Raw genomic sequence first — 15,390 nt, forward strand, 5'->3', positions numbered from 1 at the left:
AAACAGAAGGAACTCATCACCACTAAACCAGCCTTTCAAGAGATCCTAAGTGGGATCCTGTGAGACAAAGTACCAGAGACATCGCTAGAAGCATGAAACCTACGGACATCACAATGACTCTAAACCCATATCTTTCTAGAATAACACTGAATTTAAATGGACTAAATGCACCAACCAAAAGACATAGGGTATCAGAATGGATTAAAAAACAAGACTCATCTATTTGCTGTCTACAAGAAACTCATTTTAGACCCAGGACACCTTCAGATTGAGAGTGAGGGAATGGTGAACTATTTATCATGCGACTGGAAGTCAAAAGAAAGCTGGAGTAGCCATACTTATATCAGACAAACTAGACTTTAAATTAAAGGCTGTAACAAGAGATGAAGAAGGGCATTATATAATAATCACAGGGCCTATCCATCAGGAAGAGGTAACAATTATAAATGTCTATGCGTCAAATACAGGAACCCCCAAATATATAAAACAATTACTCACAAACATAAGCAACATTATTGATAAGAATGTGGTAATTGCAGGGGGCTTTTACACCCCGCTTACAGAAATGGATAGATCATCTAGACACACGGTCAATAAAGAAACAAGGGCCCTGAATGATACATTGGATCAGATGGACTTGACAGATATATTTAGAACTCTGCATCCCAAAGCAACAGAATATACTTTCTTCTCGAGTGCACATGGAACATTCTCCAACATAGACAACATACTGGGTCACAAAACAGCCCTTCATAAGTATACAAGAATTGAATTCATACCATGCATACTTTCAGACCACAATGCTATGAAACTTGAAATCAACCACAGGAAAAAGTCTGGAAAACCTCCAAAAGCATGGAGGTTAAAGAACACCCAACTAAAGAAGGAATGGGTCAACCAGACAATTAGAGAAGAAATTAAAAAATATATGGAAACAAACAAAAATGAAAATACAACAATCCAAATGCTTTGGGATGCAGCGAAGGCAGTCCTGAGAGGAAAATACATTGCAATCCAGGCCTATCTCAAGAAACAAGAAAAATCCCAAATACAAAATCTAACAGCACACCTAAAGGAAATAGAAGCAGAACAGCAAAGACAGCCTAAACCCAGCAGAAGAAGAGAAATAATAAAGATCAGAGCAGAAATAAACAATATAGAATCTAAAAAAACGGTAGAGCAGATGAACGAAACCAAGAGTTGGTTTTTTGAAAAAATATACAAAATTGATGAAACTCTAGCCAGGCTTCTCAAAAAGAAAAGGGAGAGGACCCAAAAAGACAAAATCATGAATGAAAATGGAATGATTACAACCAATCCCTCAGAGATACAAACAATTATCAGGGAATACTATGAAAAATTATATGCCAACAAACTGGACATCCTGGAAGCAATGGACAAATTCCTAAACACCCACACCCTCCCAAAACTCAATCAGGAGGAAATAGAAAGCTTGAACAGACCCATAACCAGCGAAGAAATTGAATAAGTCATCAAAATCTCCCAACAAATAAGAGTCCAGGACCAGATGGCTTCCCAGGGGAGTTCTACCAGACGTTTAAAGCAGAGATAATACCTATCCTTCACAAGGTATTCAAAAAATAGAAAGGGAAGGAAAACTTTCAGACTCATTCTATGAAGCCAGTATTACTTTGATTCCTAAACCAGACAGAGATCCAGTAAAAAAAAAGAACTACAGGCCAATATCCCTGATGAATGTGGATGCAAAAATTCTCAGTAAGATACTAGAAAATCGAATTCAACAGCTTATAAAAAGAATTATTCACCATGATCAAGTGGGATTCATCCCTGGGATGCAGGGCTGGTTCAACATTTGCAAAATGATCAATGTGATACATCATAGTGATAAAAGAAAAGATAAGAACCATATGATCCTGTCAATCGATGCAGAAAAGGCATTTGCCAAAATTCAGCAACGTTTCTTAATAAAAACCCTCAAGAAAGTTGGGATAGAAGGAACATACTTGAAGATCATAAAAGCCATTTGTGAAAAGCCCACAGCTAACATCATCCTCAATGGGAAAAAACTGAGAGCTTTTTCCCTGAGATCAGGAACACGACAGGGATGTCCACTCTCAACGCTGTTGTTTAACATAGTGTTGGAAGTTCTAGCATCAGCCATCAGACAACAAAAGGAAATCAAAGGCATCAAAATTGGCAAAGATGAAGTCAAGCTTTCGCTTTTTGCAGATGACATATTATACATGGAAATTCGATAGACTCCACCAAAAGTCTGCTAGAACTGATACATGAATTTAGCAAAGTTGCAGAATACAAAATCAATGTACAGAAATCAGTTGTATTCTTATACACTAACAATGAAGCAACAGAAAGACAAATAAAGAAACTGATCCCATTCACAATTGCACCAAGAAGCATAAAATACCTAGGAATAAATCTAACTAAAGATGTAAAAGATCTGTATGCTGAAAAGTATAGAAAGCTTATGAAGGAAACTGAAGAAGATATAAAGAAATGGAAAAACAGTCCATGCTCATGGATTGGAAGAATAAAAATTGTTGAAAGGTCAATACTACTCAAAGACATCTACACATTCAATGCAGTCCCAATCAAAATGGCACCAGCATTCTTCTCGAAGCATAGAACAAGAAATCTTAAAATTCATATGGAACCACAAAGGGCCCCGAATAGCCAAAGTAATTTTGAAGAAGACCAAAGCAGAAGGCATCACAATCCCAGACTTTAGCCTCTACTACAAAGCTGTCATCAAGACAGCATGGGATTGGCACAAAAACAGACACATAGACCAATGGAATAGAATAGAAACCCCAGAACTAGACCCATAAACGTATGGCCAACTAATCTTTGACAAAGCAGGAAAGAACATCTAATGGAAAAAAGACAGTCTCTTCAACAAATGGTGCTGGGAGAACTGGACAGCAACATGCAGAAGATTGAAACTAGACCACTTTCTCACACCATGCACAAAATAAACTCAAAATTGATAAAGGACCTGAATGTGAGACAGGAAACCATCACAACCCTAGAGGAGAAAGCAGGAAAAGACCTCTCTGACCCCAGCCGTAGCAATTTCTTACTTGACACATCCCCAAAGGCAAGGGAATTAAAAGCAAAAATGAACTACTGGGACCTTATGAAGATAAAAAGCTTCTGCACAGCAAAGGAAACAACCAACAAAACTAAAAGGCAACCAACGGAATGGGAAAAGATATTTGCAAATGACATATCGGGCAAAGGGCTAGTATCCAAAATCTATAAAGAGCTCACCAAACTCCACACCCGAAAAACAAATAATCCAGGGAAGAAATCGGCAGAAAACATGAATAGACACTTCTCTAAAGAAGACATCCGGATGGCCAACAGGCACATGAAAAGATGCTCAACGTCGCTCCTCATCAGGGAAATACAAATCAAAACCACACTCAGATATCACCTCACGCCAGTCAGAGTGGCCAAAATGAAGAAATCAGGAGACTATAGATGCTGGAGAGGATGTGGAGAAATGGGAAACCTCTTGCACTGTTGGTGGGAATGTAAATTGGTGCAGCACTCTGGAAAACAGTGTGGAAGTTCCTCAGAAAATTAAAAATAGACCTACCCTATGACCCAGCAATAGCACTGCTAGAAATTTACCCAAGGGATACAGGAGTACTGATGCATAGGGGCACTTGTACCCCAATGTTTATAGCAGCACTTTCAACAATCGCCAAATTATGGAAAGAGCCTAAATGTCCATCAACTGATGAATGGATAAAGAAATTGTGGTTTATATACACAATGGAGTACTACATGGCAATGAGAAAGAACGAAATATGGCCCTTTGTAGCAACATGGATGGAACCGGAGAGTGTGATGCTAAGTGAAATAAACCATAGAGAGAAAGACAGAGACCATATGTTTTCACTCTTATGTGGATCCTGAGAAACTTAACAGAAACCCATGGGGGAAGGGAAGGAAAAAAAAAGAGGTTAGAGTGGGAGAGAGCCAAAGCATAAGAGACTCTTAAAAACTGAGAACAAACTGAGGGTTGATGGGGGGTGGGAGAGAGGGGAGGATGGGTGATGGGTGTTGAGGAGGGAACCTTTTGGGATGAGCACTGGGTGTTGTATGGAAACCAATTTGACAATAAATTTCATATATTGAAAAAAAATAAAAATAAAATAAAATGCAAAAAAACCCCACAAATAATAAAGGAGTTATTCCATTTAGCATAATACCCTCCAGTTTCATTCACATTGTTGCAAATGGCAGGATTTCATTCTTATTGCCAAGTAGTATTCCATTGTATATATAAGCCACATCTTCTTTATCTATTAATCAGTTGATGGACATTTGGGCTATTTCTATAATTCGGCTATTGTTTAAAGTGTTGCTATAAACATTGGGTTTACAAGTGCCCCTATGAATCAGCACTCCTGTATCCTTTGGATAAATTCCTAGTAGTGCTATTGCTGGGTAATAGGGTATTTCTATTTTTGATTTTTTGAGGAAACTTCACACTGTTTTCCAGAGAGGCTGCGCCAGTTTGCATTCCCACCCATTCATATATGGAACTTGAGAAACTTAACAGAAGACCATGGGGGAATGAAAAGGGAAAAATAGTTTTAAACAGAAAGGGAGGAAAGCCATAAGAGACTCTTAAATACAGAGAACGAACTGAGGATTGATTGGATGTGGGGGAGAGGGGAAAATGGGTGATAGGCATTGAGGAGGGCACTTGTTGGGATGAGCACTGGGTGTTGTACCTAAGTGATTAATCACGGGAATCTATCCCCAAAACCAAGAGCACACTGTACACTGTATATTACCTAACTTGACAATAAATTATATTTAAAAAAATAATAAAATGGCTTATCCACATGTAGATGATTTAGAATTTAGTATTTTCTTCTTTACTTGGCTATTGCTTGGACAGCTCTGTCCTACATGGCTATTGAGCCTTTTTGCACATTTCCAGTGGTTTTGGCTCTGTAGACATGGCAAGATGTTTCTGTCTCCATACATGGTGTTGTTTGGAAGATTTTTGGAAAAGATGGAGTTTGTAGTACAACTTGAAGATTTATCTTGGGAAATTGCTTTACCTGAATGCAATAGAAATAAACTTTATTTCGTAATAAAAAGATGGGAAGGAGGAGATGAATGAAGAAAGTAGAGTAGCACACTGAATGGGAAGAAGACTTTTTTTTCTTCTTGGTAATTCATTGAGGTCAATGTTGGCAATTTTTGTCTGCATATATTTGTCTACTCTTTTTAGATTCAAATGCAACTTTGCAGTCATTTGCTTAATCATATTTTGAAGTAAACTATAGGCAAACTCTGTACTTGTAACACGTTGTTATCTGGTGTCAAAGTTCTTGACTTCTTAAAACAAATTATATCCAGTTCTATAAGTTCATCTGACTAATAAGATTTTCAAAAGTACGTCATTCTTTAATAAATTCATTTGTAAATTTTTCAATTAATAACAATAAAAAATAATCTGTTCAACACCTTTTATAAGTAGCAGCTAGAACCTTATCTTTGAAACTTTTTCCCTACTTTCATTTTGAGGCAAATGTAACCATTTTCCTTTAGCCATCCTCAATGCTTTCATTTATAACTCCTCACCAGTAATATTAGGCATTAGGTGTTGACAAAGGTACAATGTCATATTAATGTTTATACATTTATAATTTTAAAAACTCTTTCCTGCCAAGAAAATTGTTACTCTTTCCTCTAAGTTTCAACTGATAACTCCTTATATTAACATTTATTCACTTATCACAGTTTTTTAAGTATAAATTATATAATTATTTTATTATTATCTATCTCCACTTCCCACCATCACCACTGTAAGAACATTGAGATCAGGATCCATGTCTTTTTTTTTTTATATCCCCAGCTCCTGTTTCCTGGCACATAATCAACACTAAGTGAATGTTTATTAATTATTAGTCAGAAAATTACTTCAAATATTGTATACTTCTTGAATTTTTTCCTAATCACTATAACCATCACCCCTATCTCTGACCCCACTGACAGAATTTAACATTTCCTCCTTCGTATGTCAATGGAAATTTTCGAGTAACTTGAAAGATCAGCCATGTATTCTGGTTTGCCTTGGATATACCTAATTTATGCCTAATGTTCTGACATAATTATTAGTAATGTTCTTTTTATTCTCAAAAGTATCCCAGTGATCATATTCTATAGAATTGTTTTTAACACTTCCTAGAGCCATGTATAGCCAATCTTTATTAACTTACGAGTTCTTTGAGGACAGGATAAATTCTGTTTTTTTGTTTTGTTTTTTTCCTAGACCCAGGGCTTATTTCAGTGTCTGGCACTCAATGACTGTTCTTTTGAATGAAAAACATTATTTGCATCTTTGCCTCAAGAAGTTTCTGTTGTTCAAGAAAACAAACAAACAAAAAAACACATGACACCACACATGCACAGGTTTAAGGACAATCAATATTTTTCTTAAAAATCTTCTTGCTTAAGACTTTGAAAGGTAAATCAAATTTATGTTTGCTAAGTCATTTATTTATCTTCTGCTTTATGTTATTTGAGTAGAAAATTTTCATAATAAAAACTAGTAATTGCAGTGAGGATTTTTTGTGCTGTGAGATTTTCCTTGAGCTTAAATTTGCTATTGTATATGTACATGAACTTGGTAAATGTGCTCACATCAATGTTAACTTGGACAAAGCAAAATATAAGATAATAGAAAAGGGGGGGGAATTCTATAGTTCATTAGCTAGGAATAGTCAAACTGATCTATAGATACCTCTCATTTGCCAATAAAATATACAGTTGGTCTTATAAACAGTTGTTTTTAAGTGACTTTTGAGATTTAAATAAATGCAAGGTGAAAATCTCAATGTCCTATGTGGTGAAAATCTCAATGTCTTATGTGCACTAGAAATTATTTTGAAGAGAATAAGATATAAATCAGATAATAAAGTGGAATTTTAAAAGAAATAGACTTCAAAGTTCAAATAACAGATTAATGGAGAAGTGAAAGTGAAATGGATGTCTATGTATTGGCTAATTCATTAAGGGAAATTTTTGAAGACACAAGAGGTAGTGTAATCATTATAGAAGTCACATGTTGCCTGAATGTCAGTTCTGAGATGGCAATTCTGTGTGCATATAAAATTTCCAAATGTGACTTTCCTAAAGCAAACATGCAGCTATCCGTATTATTCTTAGATAGAACTATTAGTGCCTTCTTCCTGTTTGTATAAACAGTACTAAAGTGTAACTAAAGTGTAATCCTAGTACTTTGGTTACATAAATAGTCTTGTTTTAGATTAGTGAACTGCTGCTATCTGAAGAGCTTGTCAGTGCTCACACATCTACTACCTTGCCTTATTGACAGCCTCCCTTATAACAACAGCAACAACAAAAATCCTTTGATGGTGTCTGTTGCACCCTTTACATATATTGAGAACCTACTGTGTTCTGTTCACTTTTCTAAGCACTTTCCTTACTCATCTTACATAATCTTTACCCTGTGAGGTAAGTATCAGTATTCTCATTCTATATATGAGGAAACCAAAGCTCAGACTGAGAAAAAAACACCTTGCCTAAGTTAGAACTCAAACTTGTGGGGACAATTGAGGTAGGTGAGAAGAGGAGTTCAGAAATAAAATTGTCCTTAATTCTCTTCGGTAACAGATATTATTTTAAAATGTTTTGGTTTATTGTGCAAACTGACTTTTTACAATACAATAAATACAATTACAATAAATGAAATAGGCTGCAGATACAATTCATAAGTGTACACAGACCCTTTAAAAAAATCTGGAATGCATCTACCTACTTATCACCTTTTACCTACTTCAATTTCTTGAAAGCAATTTTAATGGTTTTCTAGTCTCCCTAGTAGATAGAGTCTCTGATCTGTCTCAATGAATGGTGCTAGAGATGTTGTGCTTTTCAGGAATGGAACTGCACTTTAGCAAGAGGGATCTGGTGTGAAACCTGGAAAACTTATCTCTCAGAAAGGAGAAGAGAGAGTCCTTTTAAGGATGTATATATTCCTGCACTTTGTTGAAATGCCATGTTTTCCTTTCACAAAGTTGTGATAATAAGTTAACTTTAGTGTGATTTATTTTGTGTGTGAATGGGGGGTGATTATAGCACAATTGCTACCATTGAAATTTTTATGCCTATAATTATTAAAGAATTAGAATATATTTTTTTGTTATAAGGTGAGTCCAATCATTTGAAGTACAAAAACAAAATGTCATACAGTGTGTAGTTTCTTAAAAAGAAACCTGTGCATTCTTAAATGCCTTTCCAGAATGTTACTAAACATGATTGTGGTATGTGTGTTTATTTGTAGGGACTGGTAACATCTGAACATACCAAACCAAACAGGCAAAGTCTTTCACCATCACTACCACCACATTTTACTACAAAGGAATATAACTGTATGTGATTCCAAGCAGGCTAAAAGAAAAAGAGCTGATTAGACTTCAGACTGCTCACTGAATGGGGATGACGGCCACAGCTGCAGTGGAGACATCAAAAATGGAGAAGAGTTCCTCCAAGGAAGAGAAACAACAATCTAAGCAGGACAGGATGGAGCAGAGCAATGCTGATTCTGAAGAGTGGATGAACTCTGAGAGTGAACCTGAACAGATGAGCCTTAAGAACAGTAACAATGACAATAGCTACGGATCTGGGGATGCTCAGTTGAAAAAAAAGGATATTCCCTCCAAGCCACACCGTCAGCTCTATAGATCACCCTGCTTAGATCATCCAAGCTTCTCCCAGAGCAGCATTCTACAGGATAGGAAGCTTGACTTGGAAAAAGAATACCAAGCCAAGATGGATTTTGCTCTAAAGCTGGGCTATGCAGAGGCACAGATTCAATCAGTATTGAACAAGCTGGGCCCAGAATCACTTATTAATGATGTATTGGCAGAGCTCGTCAGGCTTGGGAACAAAGGCGATTCAGAAGGGCAGGCCAGTTTGAGTTTGTTAGTACCTAGGGGTCCCAGCTCTAGAGAGATTGCAAGCCCTGAACTGTCTCTTGAAGATGAAATAGACAACAGTGAAAATTTGAGGCCAGTTGTCATAGATGGAAGTAATGTGGCAATGAGGTAAGCATATTATATTTTCAATCTTTAAAAACAAAAGAAAACAAAACAAAAGATCCCTGAGCTCATAAAAATCATCTCCCTTTGCAAAGCACTATGGGAGGCTCTTGGCTGTTGTCTACAGCTTATGCTCCTGTAGGTGGAGAGAGGCTAAAATGATCTTGCCTTGGCCTTTTCTCTCTCCCTTGGAATTGTTGTCATTTGTGTTCAGGTACTCTGAAAGCAGCTGAGACATCAGTGATGCTTCAGTAGAGACATCATTCAGCCTTTGTTCCTCCTGGGGTACCTTCTCCTACCTCTGTTTGCCTAGACCAATCATCCTGAGAATGCTGTTTTTATAATTTCACTTGGGAGCTTACAGCGACTCCCAATTGCGATTCTACCAAATTTGGATCCCTTTGCCTGGCTTTTTGATATGACATTTCTCTCCTCCCATTTGGTTGTAGCTCTCACACCTACTGTATTTACATCAGTCTTTTGAATAGTCTCCATGTAAATTATGATGATTTCTACACCGCTGCTTGTGTTCATGTCATTCCCAAACCTAGGAATACCTTATCTTCATGCCTATCAAGATGCACTGCCTTCACTGACACCATCATGGCTTTTTTAATCCCAATGATTATCTCTGAGCTATAATAACTATGATATGTTGAGTAATATCCCCCTAAAGATGTCCACATCCTAATCCCTGGAATCTGTGAATAGGTTATTTTACATGGTAAAAGGAACTTTGCAGGTATGATTAAGTTAAGAATTTGAGATAGGTAAGATTATCCTGGGTTATCAAGGTGGACTCACTGTAATTACAAAGGTCCTTATAAAAGGAAGGGAGGCAACAAGATAAGAATGAATTGTAGGAGGGATGCCTGGGTGGTTCAGTCAGTTAATCGTCCAACTTTTGCTTAGGTCATCATCTCATGTTTAATGGGTTCAAGCCCCGCATCAGGCTCTGTCCTGACATCTCAGAGCCTGGAGTCTGCTTTGGATTCTGTATCTCCCTCTTTCTGCCCCTCCCTGGCTCACTCTCATTCTCTCTTTCTCTCTCTTTCAAAAATAAGCATCAAAAAATTTAAATAAAGAAAATGCTTTTTTAATGGGTAGTAGGAGATGCAATGACATTAACAAGAGGATGGGTGATATAAGAAAGAGGCCATGAGCCAAGGAATGTGGGAAGCCTCCAGAAACTGAAAACGGCAAGGAAAGAAATTCTCTCCTGAAGAGACAACATACCCTTGTCAACATTTTGATTTTAGAATTCTGACCTCTTGAACTAAACACAGACACTTAATATATGGTAATTTGTTATAGCAGCAATAGGAAAGTAATACATAACCAAGAGTGCCTTCATACTTTATTCCATATTTTCTCACATAATTTTTGAATTCATGTCAGAGATATTTAGGAATTCCTTGTTTTTTCTTTTTCAAAAGCATAAATGAACTATTTAGACTTCATCAAAATAAAAACCTTCTTCTGTTTCTAAAATGAATTGCCATTCAGCTCTGGCTTAAAAATTCCCGATAATCAGGAGCCTGTTTCCTATGAGTCTATCATTCCTTGATGAACTCAATGGAGTCTTAGACTGTACACAATCAGAACAAAAGTAAGAAGCCTTAGACTAGCAAGATTTTCATTTGATTATCCAAATCTCTTTGAGGACAAGGGCCTTATTTTATGCTTCCCTTGTTTTCCCCACAGTATGTAGCACACTACTGGATGCTCCTATAGAGATACAAAAGGAGCAGGAATAGGACAAGTCTTATCAACGATACCATTGTTGTAGGTAGGAGTTACTTAGCAGGCTATCTTGATGTATATTTTAGTATATAGTTCTATTTAATCCTCACAGCAACTTTATTTTACAGATGAGAAAACCAGAGCTCAGCAAGGTTAAATGGCTTTCTTGAGGTCATTTGATAAAGCTAGTAAGTAGCAAAGTGAGAATTTGAACCTAAGTCCTCTGGCTTCAAATAAATGAAATGAAACTAAATTTTAAAAATATATGTTTTTTTAAAAAAATATGTGTTTAAAAATGTGTTTTTTCTTTTTTTTCAAGTTTTTATTTGAATTCAAGTTAGCATAGAGTGTAGTACTAGTTTCAGATGTAGAGTTTAGTGATTCATCACTTACATACAACACCCAGTGTTCATCAATGCAAGTGCCAGGTAGTTTTGCATATGTAATTTAATCCACGCTAAAACCTCTACAAGAACAGACTAATTTGGTTAATTTTTGCACATGAGGAGACTCAGGTTCAGAGAGGTTGAGTAACTGCCTAAGGTTATACAAGTAATGAATGACAATGTTTGCATTAAAACCTGAATCTGACTTCAATGTTTTTTTGACAATAAAATGCAATAATATGTGACTATTAGTGTTATTAAGAATATTTGATATTTCTCCTGGTAGCAGGAAATACACTTACACATTTCCTTTTTCAAACTTTTAATCATGACAGCTTCATCACAAGGTGGGTAAAGCAAGCAAGACATCTCCCCTGTTTTACTGAAGGAAAACTAGAAGAATAGTCACAAGAAAGTTAAATGGCTTGTACACAATACTAAAGTAATCAGAATGATGCAAAAGGCCAGTGAAAAGTAGAGGGTGATTTCTATGTTCAAATGCCAATGGTCACTCTGATCTTCTAATAGGCATAAACTAGAGTAATTTTTGAAGGGAAGAGGCATGGGATCTGCCAAACTCAATATCTTACCAGACTAGACCACCCCAAACACCTTAGATTGGACTGGTTTTCCAAGGCCTACACTTCTTTAGGTATTTTGTGTTTTGGATGTGGAGATGATAAGAGCCCAAGACTTCGTTGAACACTTTGGCTTCATGGTGATATAAGACCTTCCTTATCTTTCGACTTGAAGGATTACTGATTATAAAAGACACTGTAGTATTGTTCTTGTGCTTTTTAAGGAATACTGAAGAGATTAATTGTCAAGTTAATTCTTTTCAGCATATCTAGTCTATGCCAGTAGCAAACTGTAATACTGATAGGAAGATGAGATTTTGTCTTTTGTTGGAGTTGCTTTGCAAAGTTAAAGAAGTCTTACAATTTAAATAAAGAAAAAAAAGAAAAAGCAGCACTCAACCATATTTTTAGGAGTATATAAACATAGTGTATAGTAGACCCAATGATTTTCTAAAATTGTCAGCTGTGCCCTTGTTAGCATCTCTTTCCTTTTCTGACTAGGTTAGTTACTGATGAGTCCCATTTATTCTGCAGTCACATTTCACATAGTCAAAGTTCAGTGCCATAGTCTGCTTATGAATTTGTTAGTGCTATTAATCTAAATTTGGTTTATTTCCCCATTGCTTAGCTGTAACTTTATCATGAGATGTATACTTCTTAAACTACATATTAACATCTATTGTTCTTCAGTATATTATATGAGCTTGCATTGAAATCATGATGTTTTGCTTGTCATCTAACATTAACATTTACAGTAGTGGTGTACCTGTGATTCACACACTGGTGAATAGCATATATCAATATGCTAAGATCCTAAAATATATGTTCATTCTGAGAGCTGCCTCCTTTGGGAAGAAAAATCTATTTCAGAGGAATTAAGTAATGTCAAATGCAAATGCCGCCATATTCTTTAAGTTTGAGAGAAACCCAAATACTTAAACCCTACATAAAGGGCAGAAGGAGATGCCAGTGACGAATCTGCTAGGCAGAATTTGGCTTGGAATCTGGATCAAATACGTATCTAAACCAGTTTACAAAACAAAGTGAGATATACTGTCACCAAGACACTTGGTGACTTGCAGTTCTATACTGTTAGATTACATTTAGATAGGCTTTTAGGTCTTACTTTTTAAATTGCAAAATAATACTTTGTGGTTTTAGGCTATAACAGGTGATTTTACAAGAATCATTCTATGTTACACTATTTTTTTTCATTTATGCATTTCTCAAATATTTATTGAGCACTAAACTTTGTGTACTGGGCCCTTATGTAGGACATCACTGCCACCTTCCTAAATGTTGAAATTGAATTCTGATTCCTACTGGACATTTGGTACACTTCCTGGAATGCTCCAATGGAATATTTTCAATGGCATGCTGTAGACATTTTACATTTTTTAACATGATAACTCTCAGTATGTTAAAAATTTATATCAGAATACAGATGTATCAAAATATTAATAATATTTGTCTCTGGAAGGTAGTAAAACAATAAAAATGTAAAGAAAAATTTATATTTTTTTGCATTTTCCACATTTTACATTATAAATATATATTACTCTTAAAATGAAGAAAGATATTTAATTGAATAATTGACATATTGTATTAGTTTCATATGTACAACATAATGATTTGATACTTACATTGAGAAGTGATCACCACAATAAGCCTAATTACCATCTGTCATCCTACAAAGTTGTTACAATATTATTCACTATATTCTTTATGCTATACATTATATTCTCATGTCTTATTTATTTTATAACTGGAATATGTAACTGTTAATCCCCTTCACTTCTTTTGTCCATCCCCTACCCACCCACCCCTCTAGAAACCATCAGTTTGTTCTATCAGCCAGTTTCTATTTTTTTATTTGTTCATTTGTTATGTTTCTTTAGATTTTGCATATAAGTGAGACCATATGGTATTTATCTTTCTCTGTCTTACTTATTTCATTTATCATATTACTTTCTGGTTCATCCATGTTGTCACAAATAGCAAGATTTAACTCTTTTATGGCTGAGTTATATTCCAGTCTCTCTCTCTCTCTCTCTCTCTCTCTCTCTCTCTCTCTCTCTGTCTCTGTGTGTGTGTGTGTGTGTGTATCACATCTTTATGCATTCCTCTTTTGATGGACACTTAGGTTACTTCCATGCCTTGCTTGTTGTAAATAATGCTGCAATGAACATAGGGGTACACATGTCTTTTTGAATTAGTGTTTTCATTTTCTTTGGGTAAATACTCAGACATTGAATTACTGGATTGTACAGTATTTCTTTTTTTCTCTTTTCTTTTCTTTAAGTTATTTATTTATTTATTTATTTATTTATTTATTTTGAGAGAGAAAGTGACAGCACGGATAGGGGAAGGGCAGAGAGAGAGGAAGAAAGAGAAAATCTCAAGCAGGCTCAATGTTATCAGCCAGGAGCCTGAGGCAGAGCTCCATCTTACCAACCACGAGATGATGAGCTGACCCATAATCCAGAGTCAGACACTAAACTTACTGAGCAAACCAGGCACTTTAAATTTTATGGTATTTCTAATTTTAATTTTTTTGAGAAACTGCCATATTGTTATCTATAGTAGTTTCCCCAATTTACATTTCTACAAATAGTGCACAAGTTTTTTCTTCTCTACATCTTTATCAACACTTGATATTTCTTTTCATTTAGACACTAGCCATTCTAACTGGTGTGAAGTGATATCTCATTGTGGTTTTTATTTGCATATCCTTGATGACCAGTGATGTAGAGCATTTTTTTTAGGCGTCTGTTGGCCATCTGGATATTGTTCAAAAAATGTCTATTCAGGTCATTTTGTAATCAAATTATCTGTTGGGTTTTTTTGGCATTAAGTTCTATGAGGTTTTTTTTATATATATTTTGGACATTAACCACTTATTACATATATCATTTGCAAATATCTTCTTCCATTCAGTATGTTACACTTTTATTTCGTTGACAGTTTCCTTCACTGTGGAATAATTGTTTTCTTTTCAGTTTGATATAGTCCCAATTATTTATTTTTGCTTTGTTTCTCTTACCTAATAAGACAGATCTATAAAAGTATAGCTAAAGCCTATCAAGAGTTTACTGCCAATGTTTTCCTTCAGAAATTTAATGGATTCAGGTCTTTTATTTAGATCATTAATCCATTATTTTATTTTATTTTATTTTATTTTATTTTATTTTATTTTTTTATTTTATTTTACTTTTTTAAATTCCCGTATAGTTAACATACAGTGTTATATTAATTTCAAGTGTACAATACAGTGATTCAACTATTGCATGCATCACCCATTGCTCATCAGGACAAGTGCATCTGATAATCCCCATCACCTATTTCACCCCCCACCTTCCCTCTGGTAACCATCTGTTCTCTATAGTTAAGAGTTTGTTTCTTGGTTTGTATAACTTTCTTTTTATTCCATTGTTCTTTTTTTTGTTTCTTAACTTTCACATTTAAGTGAAATCATGGTATTTGTCTTTCTCTGACTTATTTCACTTAGCATTAAACTCTTTAGGACTGGGGAAGATGGCGGCATAGGAGGACACTGGGCTCACCGCATCCTGCTGATCACTTAGATTCCAC

The 15,390-nt window shown here is 35.5% G+C and overlaps 1 protein-coding gene across 2 annotated transcripts in view; it reads left to right on the forward strand.

The window, feature by feature from the left end:
• ZC3H12B (zinc finger CCCH-type containing 12B) overlaps positions 1-15,390 on the forward strand; it is a 440,443-nt gene that overhangs the window by 365,104 nt on the left and 59,949 nt on the right. The window contains exons 1-2 of one of the 2 annotated variants that reach the window (XM_058713920.1): positions 6,312-6,496; positions 8,336-9,098. In XM_058713920.1, the coding sequence (XP_058569903.1) occupies positions 8,485-9,098 (614 nt within the window). In that variant the 5' untranslated portion in view covers positions 6,312-6,496; positions 8,336-8,484. Of the gene's footprint in view, positions 1-6,311; positions 6,497-8,335; positions 9,099-15,390 lie in introns of those variants that run through there. The other variant, XM_058713919.1, reaches the window with a different exon arrangement.

Source organism: Neofelis nebulosa, chromosome X (assembly GCF_028018385.1).
Source record: "Neofelis nebulosa isolate mNeoNeb1 chromosome X, mNeoNeb1.pri, whole genome shotgun sequence".
Taxonomy (NCBI): domain Eukaryota; kingdom Metazoa; phylum Chordata; class Mammalia; order Carnivora; family Felidae; genus Neofelis; species Neofelis nebulosa.